The 20,230-nt window shown below is 38.7% G+C and overlaps 1 protein-coding gene and 1 pseudogene across 1 annotated transcript; both read left to right on the top strand.

Annotated features, from left to right (window-relative positions):
- The first annotated feature begins 5,968 nt into the window (after positions 1 to 5,968).
- On the top strand, positions 5,969 to 6,818 carry LOC125587114 (annotated as a pseudogene).
- A 3,437-nt stretch (positions 6,819 to 10,255) lies between these two features.
- LOC106401427 (disease resistance protein RPV1) lies at positions 10,256 to 15,311 on the top strand. The gene is made up of 5 exons (XM_048758534.1): positions 10,256 to 10,836; positions 11,265 to 12,381; positions 12,449 to 12,856; positions 12,971 to 14,560; positions 14,634 to 15,311. Exons 1-5 carry the CDS (start codon positions 10,364 to 10,366, stop codon positions 15,291 to 15,293), a joined length of 4,248 nt encoding a protein of 1,415 aa, XP_048614491.1. The 5' UTR covers positions 10,256 to 10,363; the 3' UTR covers positions 15,294 to 15,311.
- Positions 15,312 to 20,230: the final 4,919 nt, after the last annotated feature.

Here is a 20,230-nt window from a genome sequence, read left to right as displayed (position 1 = left end):
ACTTTACATACATTATATCATGCACTATGTTTAGTGGACTAATTTTTTCTTAAGTAACCCTTATAGTGACCGTGTATTTCACAAAAATGGATGTTCGTCATCTTTTTTATATAACTTCCGATACATAAAAATGAGAACTACTTTACAAACATTATCATGCACTATGTTACGTGGAATAATGAGATTCTTAAGCTGAAGATATATAGAACTCTGTTTTTATATCGTGCAAACTCGATTCACGATAAATGCATCGTTTTTTTTCTTTGAGAAAGATAAATGTATGGTTTTGCTTTCACATATTTAACAGCTATTATTTGTAAACAATCCACGACTCGAATAAATAATTTAGGAAATTATTTAACAGTGAGTCAGTGACCATGTTCATCTCCTCCAATATAATGGCATATTATATACAGGGAATATAAAATCTTAACCACACATTCTATTCTATGCTCTAATATACAAAAAAATCATGTCTGTGAAGCATGAATTTATAAAAGTTGGCCAAAAGAACATCAATGGTTTCACAAAGTTCCATGTTGCTCGGAAAAATTGTTAGTTTGATCTATTGATATTCATGTTCGTGAAACATGAATCTATTAAAGTTGGCCAAAGGACGATCCCATCTTTCACTAAATTATGTTTATAACTTTATGTCGGTGCTGAATTCATTAGCTTTTGCTATATTTCTCATGTTCCAACTTGTGTTTTTGCAGGTACTACTTGCGTTATCACCAAACTTCGGTGGTAAGTTAATGGAAAGCGACACGTCAGCAAAATAGCATATATAAATGTACTATTTTAAGGTTATTCTTACCGATTGCTTCTTTATTAATATTAAGGGGATATGTCAATTATATAATGAGTTTTGGAAATGTTTTCAACATACATAATTTAATTTTGAATTTGGATGGTGATGTAGAGATAACACTACCAGTCTATCACAAATGTTATGATGTGGGTTCTGAAACAATATTCTAGTGCTCCGGTTAATATGGCGGTTGAATCACATAGCAAGCAGTAAGTGTGGTTTAGCACCAACGGACATATACACATTTCAAACATGAAAATTAAAAATATAATAGAGATTGGATACTGGTTCTTACATTTTTATATATTGGTATTTGTTTTAGTATATTTTAGATGAATTGTAATATAACTAATTGTATTTAATAGACCTTGGCCGAATCGGATAATATGATTATTTTTAGTACAAATATCCGAACCCGTTTCAGATACATTTGTTATTTAGATATTTTTAGATTCATTACATCATAACCGAACTCATCCAGACCCATAAAAACTCAACTCAAAACCCACACATAAATTTATAATATTCAAACGGGCCTAATTTCAAAACAAAAGAAAAATGATACCCAAAAAAATAACTCGTACCTAAATAGATAACTAATGTTCATGCTCAACTGATTTTATAAACTAATTAAGAAGACTCCTTCTATGTATTTGGTTAAATTAAATAAAACAGAAAGAGTTTTTATTTAGTAAAATAATCATATGAATGAAAAATTAAGTGAATACATTTTTATTATTTTGGTTTAAGTTATTATTTTATTTAAAAACCATGTCTTTTGAATTATGTATTTAGCTATGTAATTTTCTGCCGATTGAAACTAAAATTAAAAAAAATTAGTAAAACAAACTAAAACGAATGTTTAACCATATGCAAAACTCAGTTATTTTACATTTTTGATTATATAATTGACACAAAGTTAATGTTGATTAATTAATAAATAAAAATTTGCAACATTATTATTTTAGTAATATAATTAATGATGTGATGTATTGTTATTGTAATACGATTAATGAAATTTTTAAACTGAATAAAATATGAAAATATAATTAATATAATTATATTAATGAAATTATTAAAAAGATTTTATATTTTTTTTATACTGCTATCCATGTTTACAAAAAATTCTCATTTATATTGCTATTGTTTACAAACAATACTTCAGTTTTAGTTTTAATAATATAGATGCTGTTTTGATTTACAATACATATGCAACTGCGTTGACGTTTCCGGTTTGGAGAAGAGCCATGTCCGTAGTTTTTTAGATATGACAGCTTCTACCTTTTGAAAGTAGATAAAAGCGGTTGCGTTTGTTGAGCTGAACACTAGAACTATGTCTCTTTCGTAGGATCCACGTTAAGGATTTCTGCACTACTTTCCATCTTACAAACTTGATCTCGAAGTGGAAAAGATTGAAGATGAATCAGATGATGAAGACCGGAGCTGTTTCTGATCCTCGTTCGAGGCTCAAGTGGGACATATTCCTCAGTTTCCAAAGAGACAGAAACCACAGTTTCACGGATCGTCTCTATGAAGCGCTCATCAAGGCACATGTCCGGGTAAGGAGCGGTGACGTGGGACGCAAGGATCAGAAGCTGGGTGTCAATGAAATGGATCAAGTGAAGCAGACTTCAATCAAACAAGTGTGGAAGCCCAAGGAGATAGTCATTACGAAGCCCATTACCGAATCAAAGCCCACTCAAGAAGCAAAACCAGAACAACGATCATCATCACTGCTACAAGACAAAAGCAGAGAGCATGCTATACGTACGGAAAAGACGAGCTGGATGATAGATACATCGAACCGTTACGATGCTCTTGCTGAAGAGGAGATGATGACACCTGTCTAGGGCTTTTGTAGTAGTGCAGTCATGGTTTATGTATAAATAAGAAACATCCATGTAACAATGCCGTTAAGCGAAATGAATGAAACAAAAGCTTCAATCGTTAACCATTCTAGTCTTCTTTGAGTAATCTTTTCATGGTATCAGAGCTTCAGGAACACAGATCCATGGACTCTCTTTCGATTCCTTCCCTTCGCATCAACAACTGCGTGCGGTCAAGCTCACTGAGCGTACCTATCTGGTATGGAAGGTCCAGTTTGAGTCGTTCTTGTCTGGTCAGGGTTATCTCGGTTTCATCACATGCGAGCTTCCACCTCCAGCAAAGACTCTCACCATACCTGGAATCAACAACACGTCGATAGATGTCACCAACCCAGACTTCTCCACCTGGTGCCGTTTTGACAACACCATCAAGGCTTGGCTTCTTGGATCTTTCTCTGACGACATTCTCAGTATCACTGTAAGCTGTTCAACTTCTCAGGATATCTGGTCCACCTTGGAAAAACACTCCGCTCGCGTATCTTCCTCACGTTTGTTTGAACTTCAAAGAAAGCTTCAAACCGTGACAAAGAACGAAAAGTCCATGTCTGACTATCTGAAAGAAGTGAGAACCATGTGTGACCAGCTTGCTTCAATGGGTCCTGTGAGTGAAGATATGAAAATCTTTGCTGCCCTTCATGGTCTCGGTCGTGATTATGAGCCTATTAAGACGAGTATAGAGTCTACTCATAGCGTCCCTATGCCGTCCTTTGAGGATGTTATTCCAAAGCTTACATGCTTTGATGATCGTTTACAAAGCTATGTTACAGATACCGCTGTCTCTCCTCGTGTTGCTTTCAACACAATGCGCGCCTTTGGACAATACAACAACCGTGGTCGCAACTCATATGTCAGACCTTATGGCAGAGGTAAGGGCTCTTTCTCCACCCAAGGACGGGGCTTTCATCAACAGATATCATCAGGCTCTTACGGTAGCAACAGTATGTGGTGTGTCAGATCTGTGGAAAAAATGGTCATCCTGCTCTTAAATGTTGGCATCGCTTCAATAACAGTTACCAACACGAAGAGCTTCCCAGTGCTCTTGCGGCTTTAAGGATCACAGATGTGACTGAACAGAGTGGAGAAGATTGGTATGCTGATTCAGGTGCTTCTGCTCATGTTACCAACTCAACCGCCCACCTGCAACAGTCTCAACCATATAAAGGCAATGATTCAGTGATGATTGGTGATTCAAGCTTTATTCCAATCACACACACGGGCTCTTCTTCCATCGCCTCAACTTCGGGTAAGATCCCTCTTAAAGATGTTTTAGTGTGTCCTGAAATCACTAAGTCTCTGCTATCTATTTCAAAACTCACAAGAGAATATCCCTGCTGTTTTGAATTTGACTGTGATATGGTTCGTATAAATGATAAGGAAACAAAGAAGTTGTTGGTTATGGGCCCTTATCGTAATGGTCTTTACATGCTGGAGGATCCACCTTTAAAGTCTTTCTATGCTTCAAGACAACATTCTGCTAGTGATGAAGTTTCGTATAGGCGCCTTGGGCATCCTCATACAAGTATCCTCCAGCTTCTCTCAGCTAGCAAATCTATCCTGGTGAATAAGTCTGTCAAGACAGTTTGTGAAGCCTGTCAACTGAGCAAAAGTCATCGGCTTCCTTTTACTCCTTCAACTTCCGTATCTTCAAAGCTTTTAGAGAGAATTCACTGTGACTTATGGGGTACTTCTCCTGTAATCTCTGTTCAGGGTTTTCGATACTATGCAATCTTTGTTGATAGTTACTCAAGGTTTAGCTGGTTGTTTCCTTTAAAACTCAAATCTGATTTCTATTCAACCGTTCTTACTTTTCAAAGTTTGGTTGAGAATCAGTTTGGTCATAAAATCAAAATTTTTCAGAGTGATGGGGGTGGTGAATTTGTTAGTAAACAACTCTTAACTCATCTTCAAAATTGTGGGATTCAACAGTTTATCTCCTGCCCTCATACACCCCAACAAAATGGCCTCGCCGAGCATAAACACAGACACGTTACAGAGTTAGGGCTCGCCATGCTGTTTCAGAGTAAAGCTCCACTTCAATACTGGACTGAAGCCTTCTTTACTGCTAATTTTCTGATCAATCTGCTCCCTGCTTCAACGTTAGCAGATAATAAGTCTCCCTTTGCGCAGTTAAATGGAAAACAACCTGACTACACAGCCCTTCGCATCTTCGGTTGCGCATGCTATCCGACATTGCGTGACTATATCTCTACGAAGTTTGATCCTCGTTCCCTCACTTGTGTGTTCCTTGGATATAGCGAAAAATACAGAGGTTACAGAAGTCTATATCCACCAACTGGTAGAGTCTACATAAGTAGACATGTCATCTTTGATGAGAACATGTTTCCCTTTCAAACTAGCTATGCGAACCTGCATCGTTCTCCATCAAGTCACATAAGCCGCTTCTCCTGATGCACGTTCACCGGTTCAAGAAAGAGATTGCTCCTCATCAGACTCTCTAACACCTACATCAGTCCACTATGGAGAACAATCTATCTTCACTGAAAGTGACTTTCCTCCTCTATCTGAGCTGCCACTAAGAGCATCAAACCAGCAAACTCGTTCTATATCATCACCTGCGTCTGTTACAGTTACAAGATAACAAATAACTCCACCAACATCTTCTCAGTCTCCAGTGTCTGTAGCTTTAACCCCAGCTCCTTCTCCAACACAACAACTTGTTCAAAAATCATTGTCTACTAGTGTGGAAGCTGAGTGTATTGGGCGTACGGCAGGCTTAGACCCTGTTCCTATAGGCGACAGCGCTCAGACTTCGCCTACTAGGACAGATAGTGATAATAGACAAACAAGATCAGTTACAAATCCTATTCTCAGAGCTGAAAGCCAAAACTCTCACCCTATGATCACTAGAGCCAAAGTTGTTATTACAAAACCAAACCCAAGATATGTCCTTCTTACTCACAAGGTTGAATTCCCTGAACCACGAACTGTGGCAGAAGCCTTACGTCACCCAGGCTGGAATGGTGCTATGTCAGAAGAAATGGTGAACTGCAAGGAGGCATGCACATGGACATTAGTACCAATAACTCTTGATATGCACGTACTTGGCAGTAGATGGGTATTTCGCACCAAACTTAACGCTGATGGAACTCTAGACAAGCTAAAAGGGCGAGTTGTGGCAAAAGGTTGTGGCTAAGAAGAAGGGATAGATTAACTTGAGACATATAGCCTTGTAGTCAGAACACCAACAGTAAGGTATGTTATCCACATTGCCACAACTATGAAGTGGGACATCAAACAAATGGATGTTTAAAATGCCTTCTTGCACGGTGACCTGACTGAGACTGTCTACATGACACAACCTGCAGGCTTTGTTGATCCAACAAAACGGATCATGTTTGTTTGCTTCACAAGTCCATCTATGGCCTAAAACAGTCTCCGCGGGCATGGTATGATAAATTCAGCAATTTTCTTCTTGAGTTTGGCTTTGTATGCAGCAAGAAAGATCCCTCTCTGTTCATCTATGCTCGAGATAAGGCAGTTATTTATCTTCTCCTCTATGTTGATGACATGGTCATCACTGGGAACAACTCACAAGCTCAGACATGTCTACTTGAAGAACTTAATAGAAAGTTCAGAATGAAGGATTTGGGGAAACTGAGCTATTTTCTCGGTATCCAAGCTCAGTATCACGCAAATGGGCTCTTCCTGTCTCAGCAGAAAAATGCAGAAGATCTCTTAGTCATTGCAGCCATGAAAGACTGCTCCCCAATGCCGACGCCATTTCCGTTGCAAATAGAGCGTCCAGAGCGTCCAGATGATAAAGAAGGACTGTTCTCTAATCCTACATACTTTCGAAGTCTTGCCGGAAAGCTGCAATACTCAACTCTAACACGTCCTGACATACAATTTGCAGTCAATTTTGTATGTCAAAAGATGCATGCTCCTTCTGTATCAGTCTTCAATCTCCTGAAACGAATTATGCGCTACATCAAAGGAACTATAACCATGGGGATTTCCTTCAACAACAACACTGATTGCACACTCACAGCTTTTAGTGACAGTGATTGGGGCAACTGTAAAACAACCAGGCGCTCCATTGGGGGATGCTGTGTGTTTCTTAGTGATAACATCATCTCTTGGTCTTCCAAGAAGTAGCCTACTGTGTCAAGAAGCTCAATTGAAGCAGAGTATAGATCCCTATCAGAAACTGCCTCTGAGATCACTTGGCTGTGTATTGTACTGAAAGAACTGGGGGTTCCGCTTCATCAAACACCCGAGCTGTACTGTGATAATTTGTCTTCCGTGTACCTCACGGCAAATCCGAAGTCTCATGGTCGTTCTAAAAATTTTGAAATTGATTACCATTATGTTCGAGAACGCGTAGCACTAGGAGCTCTCGTCGTTAAGCATGTTCCTTCAAGCCAGCAGCTAGCGGACATCTTCACTAAATCTCTACCTCAGGTTCCCTTCACTCGGCTACGCACCAAACTTGGTGTCACAATTCCTCCGACACCAAGTTTGAGGGGGGCTGTCAATGAAATGGATCAAGTGAAGCAGACTTCAATCAAACAAGTGTGGAAGCCCAAGGAGATAGTCATTACGAAGCCCATTACCAAATCAAAGCCCACTCAAGAAGCAAAACCAGAACAATGGTCATCACCACTGCTACAGGACAAAAGCAGAGAGCATGCTATACATACGAAAAAGACGAGCTGGATGATTGATACATCGAACCGTTACGATGCTCTTGCGGAAGAGGAGATGGTGACACCTGTCTAGGGCTTCTGTAGTAGGGCAGTCATGGTTTATGTATAAATAAGAAACATCCATGTAACAATGCCGTTAAGCGAAATGAATGAAACAAAAGCTTCAATCTTTAACCATTCTAGTCTTCTTTGAGTAATCTTTTCAGAGGATTCAGTGGCTTTCATTGTCATCTTATCCCCTGGCTATGCCAAGTCTCGCTGGTGCCTTGATGAATTAGCCAAGCTCTGGGATCTGAGAGCATCACTGGGTCGTCCTATATTACCAATCTTTTACGAGGTTGATCCATGGCACTTTTGGAAACAGAGTCCTTTCGAAAAAGGCTTTGAAGAGCACGCGAAAAGATTCGGCGAGGAGGAGATAGAAAGATGGAGGGGAGCTATGAATGTAATCGGACATATCTCCAGCTATGGTTACAGGTACATGAGGACTCCCGTATCTTCATCTTCAGTCTTATTCCTCTGCATATTTATATAATACTAGACAACATGTTGCATCATATGATTGGTATAGATTTTGATATATACATCTCATCTAAGACATGTCACAAGTCACAACTCACCAACATCAAAACTAATTGTTGATCTAGCTGTCCCCTTCTTTTCTTTCTTCAAATCTTGGATCATCCTGTGTTTTTGGTATGTTTCTTGAGAATCAATCTCCTCATTTTCATTTCTTATGACTCAACATCCTTTGCTACTTTCAAGAAAACAGTGTATGTAACCGATTTCTCCTATCAAAATTCTTTTCACCAACTAATGTAGAACAGTAGAGAAGAAGAGATTAGTATTCAGCTTCGTTTACAAGCTGAATTCTTATGCTGTTTTGTGAGAATTTAACCTAGAGCTTCATGTAAAAGTACTAACATTTAACATCTTCTCCACAAATGAACACACACACACATAAATAGGAGATTGAAAATGTAAAATATGAGACCGGTGAGTCTTATGAACTCAAAACAACAACCTCTTTACTAAAGAACAAAAACTCAGTTAGCTTCTCGTCTCTCTTTGTTTCTCAATTCTTACACACGAGAGAAACATCCTCTGTTTCACTTGGGTAAGACTGAATGATCTCTACTAGGCTTGGGCATTCGGATCCTCGGATCGGGCTCGGATCGGATCGTTGTGGGTCCGAATCCTTCGTGATGTGCCCCAGATCAAGCTGGTCGAGCTAAATCAAAGTGACACTATCTTGGATGAGCTGAATGCTCAAGTGAGCTGGACTGACACTATCCGGGACGAGCTGAGCAGGACTGACACTCACTTTGACAAGCTGAGCAAGCAGGTTCAATCTTCCGAGCTGGTTCGACCACCCGAGAAGCTGGAAATGGCTAACCTTCTTTCTGATGAACCAAAAACCAATTCAATCATGCCAAAGGTGATTATCCATGTTCTAAATGTCCAAGAAATCCTTGGGCTTGATGGTTTTTAAAAAGATTCAAAGACAGACTTGTTTGGGCCAAATGAAGAAACCGATAAAAATTGGTTAAAGAAAAAAGATGGATTTCAACCAGGCCTCAAAGGGATATGTCTTGGCCCATATCAGGAGCATATTCTTCACTTTTCAAAGTCCTGGTCGTGGCTATATCAAGAGGCAGTCCAAGTTTCAGTCAAAGACTTTATTTAGTCAATTTTTTGTTTCTATTTTCAATGTCTTGTTTTTAGAACATTCTTCTTTGGATCTCTACAACTTGTAATCCTATAAATAAGGCCTAAGAGCCACGAAATAAAGCAATGATTTTTTCCCTTTTTATGAGTTTATCTCTTTGTTCTTTGTAGAACACTTCTTGTTTCTTGTTGAGTTTCCTCCAAGTAAACATTCTCTATTTCGTTGGATTTATGCGTCATATCAAGCAACGTTTAGAAATCCTTCTTTTGTTGGAAAGCAACAACTGAAGTCTGGTAGTATCAAGAGACTTTCTGCCCCTCTTGTGTCACCATTCAATCCACCAGTTCTCCCTTTTGGCGAGTTCATATCCCCTTAGTCCGGCTGAGTGATCATTTCCCTAATTTGGGCGTATCACTTCGGGTCTAAGAGTTTAGGACCTGATAGGATAATTTGAAATTCTCGGTTCGGGTCTTCTCGGGTTCGGGTCGGGTTGGGTCTTAGATAGTTAGATCCAATAGGGTAATTAGAGTTTGTCGATTAGGATTCGGTTCGGTTACGGATCGGGTTTGGTCCGGGTCATGTCGGATCCAACCTAAAAAAATACCTAAAACACGCAGAAAATATCTGAAAATATTTAAATACTCAGAAATATGAAATTTTTTAATCTAAAATCTGATTCAAATGACATGAAAAATATCTGAAATTTTATCTGATTATTTCAATTATATTTTTGAAAATCTAAATTTTTAACCGAAACCCAAAACCATACCCAAAAACTAAAATTTGAAACTTAAAAAATATCCATAATACCAAAAAGAAACTGAAACATCCACATATACCTAATTTATACTAGAAGTTTCAGATTTTTGGGTACCTCACTCGGGTCACGGGTTCGGCTCGTGTCGGATCCAAGATCCGCGGGTCCTTCACAACATGACCCAATAGGGTAAAAGGATCGGGTCGGTTTCGGATCGGGTCGGGATTTTTCGGGTCGCTAGACCCGGGTCTGGGTAAAATTCCCGGGCCTAATAATCTCTACCTAGTAGATCACTTCTTGACGTCCCAAACCCTCTGATGCGTCTAGTGTCTTTCGACTGGCTTTCTCATAATTGAACATGAGACTAGACTATTAATTAATCAATTTTCGCTTGACTTTGGTCTCCGCTACCGACAAACGGTCACAGCCAACGCTAAGCTTTTGTCCCACTGTAAGAATAAAAGAAATGGCATCACAACTTCAAAAAACAGCTCAAAAGTTAGGTCCCTCTTCCACCGAAAGTTTTCTCTCTTGACTTCACCAACAACCTTTCTGCCAGAGTTGATCGGAGACATGGAGACCGAAGTTATCACCAAACCGCACAGACTCAAGTTCGACGTCTTCCTCAGCTTCCGAGGCGAAGACACGCGCCACACCATCACCGAGCGCGTCTACGACGCTCTCCACCGAAAAGAGAAAGTCCGCGTCTTTCGCGACGACGAAGGTATGCAACGAGGCGACGAGATCAATCCAAGCCTCGTCGCAGCCATGGAAGACTCTGCAGCCTCCGTCGTCGTTTTATCCCCTCGCTACGCTGACTCGCACTGGTGCCTAGACGAGCTAGCTACCCTCTGCGATCTGCGAGCGTCTCTGAAACGCCCGATGATACCCATCTTCTATGAGGTTGATCCTTCGCATGTCCGTAAACAGAACGATCATTTCGCTAAGGACTTTGAAGCACATGCTAAAAGGTTTAAGGAGGAGAAGATACAGCGGTGGAGAAAAGCTATGACTTTGGTCGGAAACCTCTCGGGATTTGTTTGCAAGTAGGATTCCGTTACAAAGATGAGTTATGTTTTTGCGATGTTCAAGAAAATTGCTAGAATTGGATTAGCAATTAGGAGAATTATTAGGAACCTATAGAGCCGCAGTGAAATTATCGATTTATTATATATTTGCATTTTATACGGTATTTTAATTTTTGGATTTAGTTATAAAATAATTTTGATGAATTATAAAGTTAGATATATAAAACATAGCAAAAATTAGATAAATTTGTACTGACTTTAACCATTTTAGGTCGATTTAAACCGATTTGAATCGTATAAAATAGATTTTTAAGAAATTGTTTTGAATAAGGGCAATTTTCAGTCTAGAACACTGTCTAGACCAATTTTAAAAACACAGTGTTTTTGGATGTGAATGCTCTTTGTCTAAAATTCTATGTTTTTGTTTTTGTTTTGGATTTTGGCAGAGAAGACTCTGTTGATGATGAGATGATAGGTCTTTTGGTGAAGAGAGTTTTATCCGAAGTGAGCAATACGCCAGAGAACGTTGGAGAATACACAGTTGGTTTGGAGCCACGTGTCGACTACTTGATGAATCTGGTCGACGTTAAATCCACCTCTGACGTTCAAATCCTGGGGCTTCACGGTATGGGTGGTATTGGGAAGACGACCCTTGCAAAAGCCTTTTATAACACGATCGTTGCAGACTTCGAGCATAGAGTTTTCATCTCAAACGTTAGAGAAAGATCATCAGACCATGACGGCTTACTCAATCTACAAAAGAGTTTGATCAAGGGGCTTCTCCGTTCGCAACCTGAAATAGAAGATGTTAACCGAGGGAGAGACAAGATAAGAGAGAGCGTTTATGAGAAGAAGATTCTTGTGGTTTTAGATGATGTTGATAAGGTAGACCAAGTTGATGCGCTGGTTGGTGAAAGAAGTTGGTATAGTGAAGGAAGTCTTATAGTCATCACTACAAGAGATGAAGATATTCTGAGTAAGGTCTTAGTGAAGCAAAAGTATGAAGTCAGGTGCTTGAATGAGGGGCAGGCCTTGAAGCTGTTTAGTTATCATTCACTGAGGAAAGAAAAACCAACAGAGAGTTTACTAGAGCTGTCCAAGAAGATTGTCAAGATATCAGGACTATTACCACTAGCACTTGAAGTGTTTGGATCTCTTTTGTATGACAAGAAGGAGGCAAAAGAATGGCGAACTCAGCTAGAGAAGCTCAAAAACACTCAACCAGGCAATCTTCAGGATGTTCTGAAGCTGAGTTTTGATTCTTTAGACGATGAAGAGAAGAATGTGTTCCTGGATATTGCTTGTCTCTTTCTTAAAATGCAGATAACGAAAGAAGAAATCGTCAACGTACTGAATGGTTGTGGGTTTAACGCCGAGGCTGCTCTCAGTGTCCTCAGACAGAAGTCTCTTGTTAAGTTCTTGTCAGACGAGAATCTTTGGATGCATGATCAGATTCGAGACATGGGAAGGCAGTTAGACCTTAAAGAAACCCCTGGGGATGCTAGAATGCGGAGTAGACTCTGGGACCGTGCTGAAATCATGACTGTATTGAACAATATGAAGGTAGTTTATTTAAATCTACAATTATATATAATTTGCATTCTCATGTTTGTTCTCTAATGGATGATAGGGAACATCATCCATCCAAGGAATTGTACTTGACTTTAAAAAGTTAGCAACGGATCCAAGTGCAGAGAACATTGCGTTGGGGAATCTACATGACAATCCAGGCATCAGAGCTGTGTTTAGTTACCTGAAGAATAAGTTTGTAGGATTTCCAGCAGAGGAAAAGCCAAAAAGCTCTGAGATCACCATTCCTGTAGAGCCTTTTGTACCAATGACAAAGTTGAGACTCCTTCAGATTAATCATGTGGAGCTGGCAGGGAATCTTGAACGTCTTCCATCTGAACTCAAGTGGATACAGTGGAGAGGCTGTCCATTAAAGGAGGTACCACTGAATCTTCTTGCTCGGCAACTTGCTGTTCTTGATCTTGCAGAGAGTGCAATAAGACGCATCCAGAGTTTGCACATCGAAGGGGTAAGCTTCTACTGTAGTTTGAGTATTAATTTATTAATTTAACGTGTTTATTGATTTATAAAGTTTCTTACTGTAGTTTGAGTCAAAGTCTCACTGTTAAGAAACTTCTTTCAGGTGGATAGAAACTTGAAGGTTGTAAACTTGCGTGGTTGTCACAGCTTAGAAGCCGTTCCTGATTTATCAAACCATAAGTCCTTAGAGAAGCTCGTCTTTGAACGATGCATGCGTCTGGTGGAAGTTCCAAGTTCAGTTGGTAATTTGGGAACATTACTTCACCTGGATTTCAGAAACTGTCCAAACCTCACTGAGTTTCTTATGGATGTTTCTGGACTGAAGAGTCTTGAAAAGCTTTACCTCTCTGGCTGTTCAAATCTGAGTGTCTTACCAGAAAACATTGGTTTCATGCCATGTTTGAAAGAGCTTTTCCTTGATGAAACAGGGATAAAGGAGTTACCAGACTCTATTTTTCGCCTCGAAAATCTTCAAAAGCTTAGCCTAAAGAGCTGCAGATCTATTCAAGAGCTTCCTATGTGCATAGGAACATTGACCTCACTGGAAGAACTAGATCTGAGTAGCACTTCACTGCAAAATCTTCCGAGTTCTATTGGAAATTTAAAAAATCTCCAGAAGCTGAGTTTGATGCACTGTGCATCCCTTTCTAAGATACCTGACACTATTAAGGAGCTCAAATCATTGAAGAAACTATTCATCTACGGAAGTGCAGTGGAGGAGCTGCCTCTAAGCCTAGGCTCACTGCCATGTTTGACTGACTTTTCAGCAGGAGGATGTAAACTTCTGAAGCATGTTCCAAGTTCCATCGGTGGATTAAACTCTCTTCTCGAACTTGAGTTGGATTGGACACCAATTGAGACTCTACCAGCAGAGATTGGTGACTTGCACTTTATTCAAAAACTTGGGTTGAGGAACTGCAAGTCTCTGAAGGTTCTGCCTGAATCAATAGGAAACATGGACACACTCCATAGCTTGTTCCTTGCAGGCTCTAACATTGAGAAACTGCCTGAAACTTTTGGCAAGCTTGAAAACCTAGTCTCACTCCGAATGGACAACTGTAAAATGATCAAGAGGCTTCCTGAATCATTTGGAGACTTGAAATCGCTTCACGGTCTGTACATGAAGGAAACTTCGGTGGTAGAGCTGCCAGAAAGTTTTGGAAATCTCTCGAATCTAAGGGTATTGAAGATACTGAAGAAGCCTCTCTTTAGAAGTTCTCCAGGTACAAGTGAAGAACCTACTTTTGTTGAAGTACCAAACTCTTTCTCAAACCTCTTGTCACTTGAGGAGATAGATGCTAGAGGTTGGGGGATATGGGGTAAAGTCCCTGATGATCTTGGGAACCTTTCATCTCTCAAGAAACTAGAACTGGGGAATAACTATTTTCACAGTCTTCCATCTAGTCTTGAGGGGTTATGGAATCTTAAAGTATTTACATTGTATGACTGCCAAGAGCTGAAGTGTGTTCCCCCTCTTCCTTGGAAACTGGAGAGGCTTAACCTGGCAAACTGCTTTTCATTGGAGAGTATATCCGACCTTTCAAAGCTGCAGATCTTGGATGAGCTCAATCTCACAAACTGTGGGAAAGTGGATGATGTTCCAGGCCTAGAGCACTTGAAGGCTCTGAAAAGATTATACATGAGCGGCTGCAACTCTAGGTTCTCTGTTGCAGTCAAGAAAAGACTTTCCAAGGTGATTCTGCAAACTCCTTAACATCTCAGGTGGTTTTGTTAACAACTTAGAATGTTTTGAATTCTCACTGCAGGCTTCTTTGAAAATGATGGTGAATCTGAGCTTACCTGGGAACAGAATCCCTGACTGGTTCTCACAAGGCCCTATCACATTCTCACCTCAACCCAACAGAGAGCTCAGAGGCGTAATCCTGGCAGTTGTTGTGGCTCTTAACCAAGACTGCATAGATGACTACCAGCTGCCTGATGTGATGGAGGTGCAAGCACAAATTCTCAAACTTGATTCACCCTTATACACCCACACATTGCACCTCTCTGGAGTTCCAAGAACAAGTGATGATCAGCTCCACATCTGCCGATACTCAACTTTGCATCCGATGATTTGGACGTTTAAAGATGGGTACACCATACAAGTCGTTAAACGGGAACCACCAATCAAACAAGGCGTTGAGCTAAAGATGCATGGGATTCATTTTGTTTATGAAGGGGATGATGATTTTAAAGGTGAAGAACATGTATTGAACGAGACACAGCTCACTGTCTCTCAGAAGCTTGCCAATTTTTTCAGGTCGTTTGAAGAAGGTGAAGCCAGCTCAGAAAGTGAATCTGCTTATACTCACAACAGATGGTTCAGTACTTCAGTCTCTCTCTTACTGTTATGGGTGGTGTTGATAAGTTTTGTTGGATGGTGTTTTTTTTTTTTTTTTTTGATCAAAGTTGGATGGTGTTTTTAATTTAAAAAATACTCTTTTCATATTTGTATGATAATTAAACCATAAAACAATAATATGTTGATGTTATGGTGTGAAATGATTGACATCATTGTATCTTTATCATCACAAAGATGCATAACAGCATATATCATTGTGACATAGGTGATGATTGTTTTAATAGTTTTTGGTTTTTAGATTTTTATATTCAGTTTTAGTTCTTAGTTTTTAGATTTTGATTTTTGGTTTTGGATTTTATTATATTTTTAGTTTTTCGAGAAATAACTAATGAATTACTTTTTTTTTAACTAATGAATTACTTTAAAGCAATACAACAAACAAGCAATAAAATATTTAGAAGTTACTATTAAATTTGATTTAAAATATAAAAATACATCAACATATTTTTAATTACTACATTTAAAATTTTTTTACATTATACTAAAATATAAATCATAAAAACATCTTTTTTTTTTAATTTTAAAACCTGAATGGCAACTTTTTTGTTTTTTAAAATTACTATAATGTTTTATTAAATAATATTTTATGTTTTTATAATTTTTAGTTATTGTTTGATGTGTCTAATAATTATTAAAATTATTCAATAATTCTATTTATATAATTTAAAAACTAATTGTTTACAATTAGTTTACAGTTAATTCATATTATACATTTAGATATGAGACACACAATAAAATCACATTATTAAAGGGGAAATTAGCAAAATAGTCCATATTGAAAAATATATAATAAAATAAAATTACTAAAACAAAAAGTTAGTGAGTATATATATAATGGTCATGTATTTTGAAAAAAAAAGTTAGTGAGTATATCGTTTAATTATCATGTATTTTGTGTTGATATTTACAAAAAAAAAAGATAAAATATATATGAGTTGTTCAAAAAGAAAAAGATAAAATATATATGAGTAGTCGTACACTTTTTACAATACCACCAAAACATGGATTTTGGTTTTTTTTTGAAATTTGATCAAAACATCTAAAAATCTGTTTTCTCATTTTATAGGAAAGCTTTTTTGTCAAAATCTTGATTGACTATAAAACAAGTTTTTTGCAAAACTAATTTCCTAATATTTAGGAAATCAAAATTTGATTGGAAGGAAAATGGTTTCTGAAGAAACAAAAACCAAAAAACTAATCTAAAAACTGAAAATAATCAACCTCGTAATCTTACATGACATCAAAAGATTTGCATCAGACTAAAAACAATGTAACACATCCACCATCTCAAGTCAATCCACAATCAAATCATTTTATGACTTCTTCAAACCAAATTCTTCTTCATGGCAAATGTCGTCTATAATCCAACTTGATCATTTGCTTAAATTAGTCCAGTAAGTATGATGTACATGACGTAACATCTATCGACTAGATGTAACATCTAAATTCAAGGCACATTAACAAATATTGTGTTTTACATTTTAATTGTATTTATTATTTAGTTATAAGAATATAGTACTTATAAATAATTATTGTTAAAATATAATATACAAAAAATTCAAACATTTATCTAAGGTTTTGTATTTAGACAATCTCATCTTTTAATTTTCATTTTTAAAGATCACTCATCCTCAAAATAAAGTTCTTTATGGGAGATGTTTTGACAAAAGAAGCGATAGACATCTTCGTAGCTTTTATTATCAAGCCTTTTTACTCTTACCACCCTAGATAGTACGAGTCCTGGCAATAAAATGAGAAGAAAGATCGATGATATTTTCTCTAGTAAATTAAGCACAACTTTCTATATATCGTGTTGTTGAGTTAACCCGATTGGAATTCGGTTATTTGTGTTTGCTGAAAACTTAATAAACAATGGTGTATTTGAGTTTCACGATATTTCACATGTACACTTAGATTGTTCAGTCATTGAACCAGATTTTATGATTTCAAAATCTAATCTTCACATAGAGATATTTCGTACATGTTTGTACAATAGTTCGTAAAGTATATATTTTATAGTATAGATAGCAAATGTGCTTTAGATAATCTAAGACTAAGAAGCCATTAAACTACTAATCTAAATGATTCTACCACTAGTCTTTTTCACTTTGGTAAAAGATACGAAAGATTGGACTTAACAAAACATCACAGGTTAGGCAATACTTTAAAATAGATTCACACAAATAACTTTATCTTCTTCTATCAGTCATCTTCAGAGAAGGTTTTCTTCTTACCGCAGAATAACTTAGTTACCTCCTGTTTCCCCAAATAATATTCTTTTATCGGAAGGCTTAATGGTTCAAGGTATTCTTCATTCCTGGAATATAGAAAAAACTTGTTATCACAACATATATACCAAAAAAAAAGCTTAACCCAAAGGACTCAAAAGGCAAATAGTAAAATCCCTTACCAGAGGGTCTCTGCGAGGATGTACCTAATCAACAAGGCAAATAGCATTAGTCTTTTTTTTTAACGCTTTGTAATCGATTTATAAAAAACAGGGCAACATTCTTGAAAGAAACAGAGTATGGTGAAACCAACAGGGCCCCCAACTCCAGAAATTAAAAAACTACTAAAAACCAACATCATCTCCTTTGTTTGCATCCATCACCGTTGAGAGGATAATGAAATGCTTCAAATGAGCTGTAAACAAGACTCAAGATCCTTCTTAGTATCCATTGTCTGCTCGAACAGCATCTGCAAGAATCATAGGCAATAACCAAGAAGGTCCATCTTTCCCCACATACGAAGCATACCGCTGATCCCTTGTCACACTACGAGCAATGGCCTCCGCGCATTGGTTTGCTCCGCTGTGTACATAAGCTATAGACCACAGTTGTAACCTAGACAGCTTCTCTCTTATCACGTCAATCAACCCATGAAACATAGGAAAATTATCAGGATTCAAAACTGCTTCTCCCGCCAAATATGATGAAGATTCAAACACCACATTCTTATGTCGCAGTGTCGATAGGCTCTCTGCGGCCCACAGAAAACTTAGCAACTCAGCCTCTAGCTGTGATGCCACCATTGAGTATGAGCGATGGCTGTGGATTAGCGAGACACCCAAATGATTCCGTGTCAGCCAAGCGACCCCACAATTTCGGTTTGCATCTGCCCAAGACGAACCAACGTTACATTTTATGAAACTTGGACATGGTTTTCGCCAGCAAGCTAAAGCAGATTCACCCACATTCTCATCAATGTCTTCCTTGTCACCCACGTTAGCCGCATTCCAAGCTTCAAACTCCAACTGACTTTTTCTCCATATCTCTTCTGCCCCTACGTTCACTTGTTGAAAGACAAATTTGTTTCTAGATTTCCATATGTTCCAAAGAATCCATGGAAATACCAAGTGAGTTCTCTCCTCCAACCTACTTCGCTTACATGTCTCCAACAGGTGATGAAAGTTCAGGAAAACCGAGTTTGTAGAGAAGCCAGCTGCTGGCATAGGAAACTCTGATAGTCTCCAAACCTCCTTCGCTACCGGACAATGGAAGAGCACATGACAAATAGTCTCAGGCTGTGCATGACATAACTTACATGTCGTTTCCACCGGGATCCCTCGCGATCTCAGTCTTTCAGCTACGGCTAAGGCACCGGCTAATGCTCTCCACAGGAAGTGTCTGATCTTAGGCATCGTCTTCACTTTCCATAAATTAGACCAGAGCCGTTTCTCAATAGGAGGCAAGGAGGGTGCGGCTAGAGGATTTTCAACAATTTGTAGGAGGTGCAGAAGCTTGTATCCGCTTTGAGAGTCATACAAACCATTCCTGCTGAAGCCCCAAACCATTGTATCATGACGGTTAAGTTGTGGCCTCATTTCCAGAATCTGATTGGCATCTTCCCCTACAAACAGATGACGTACCCGTTGAACATCCCACGTTCCATGCCTCTCATCAATAAGGTCTGAGACTTTAAGCGTAAGGTCTACTTCATCTGTTCTATATCTAGGAGGTCTAGGTATAGGCATAAGGATCCAGTTATCATACCAAACATGCGTATCCTTACCATTCCCAATTCTTTTAAGCAGCCCTTGTGATAGTAGCTCACGACCATGCATAATGCTCCTCCAAGCATATGATGGTCTATATCCAACAGAACACTCAAGGAAGTTTCCTTGCTTAAAGTATCTGCTTTTCATGACTCTCGCTAGAAGGGATTGCGGGTTAGACCAGATTCTCCATGCCTGCTTGCATAACAAGGCTTGATTAAACCAAGCAATATCCTTAAAACCCATGCCACCGAGTTCCTTAGGTTTGCATAGCTTCTTCCAAGCTACCCATGCAATTTTCTTTTTCTCTGCATCACCTCCCCACCAAAATTCAGTCATAATGCTCGTTAGTTTAGCGAAAATATCTTTAGGTAACCGGAAACAGCTCATTGCAAAGACTGGCAGAGCCATCCCCACAGATTTTAGAATAATCTCTTTTCCTCCTTGAGACAATATTTTCGAACCCCCTCCTCTGAGTCTCTTCTGAACTTTATCGTGTATAAAATTTAGAAGCTTACTCTTAGATGCACTGAAACATTCAGGTAGTCCCAGGTAGAAACCCTCACCTCCCTCCGCATCAATACTCAACACCTCTTTCATTTGATTACGGAACATAGCTGGAACTTTGGAGCCAAAGATTATCGAAGACTTGGAGGTGTTTATCACTTGGCCTGACGCATCACCATATAGTTTCAGCCTCCTTACTCACCCTGCTCCTTCCTCCCCTGTTGCTTTACATAACAGCAAACTATCATCGGCGAACATCAGATGGTGCACTGCAGGACCCTCTCTTGATAAACGGATGCCATTCAACTTTGCCAAGGACTCAGCTTGATTCAGAGTGCTCACCAAAGCCTCCGCACATAATATGAAGAGAAATGGAGATAGTGGATCTCCTTGACGGAGCCCTCTCTCCGGTTTGATAAACCCATGTTGACTACCATTTAAGAGCACCGAATATGTGACTGAGCTAATACAGGCGCTGATCCATGTTACCCACTTCCTAT

Source organism: Brassica napus, chromosome C5 (genome assembly GCF_020379485.1).
Source record: "Brassica napus cultivar Da-Ae chromosome C5, Da-Ae, whole genome shotgun sequence".
In the NCBI taxonomy this organism is placed as follows: Eukaryota; Viridiplantae; Streptophyta; class Magnoliopsida; order Brassicales; family Brassicaceae; genus Brassica; species Brassica napus.
The sequence above is the reverse complement of the archived record's forward strand: the minus strand, read 5'-3'. Positions and strand labels throughout refer to the sequence as shown.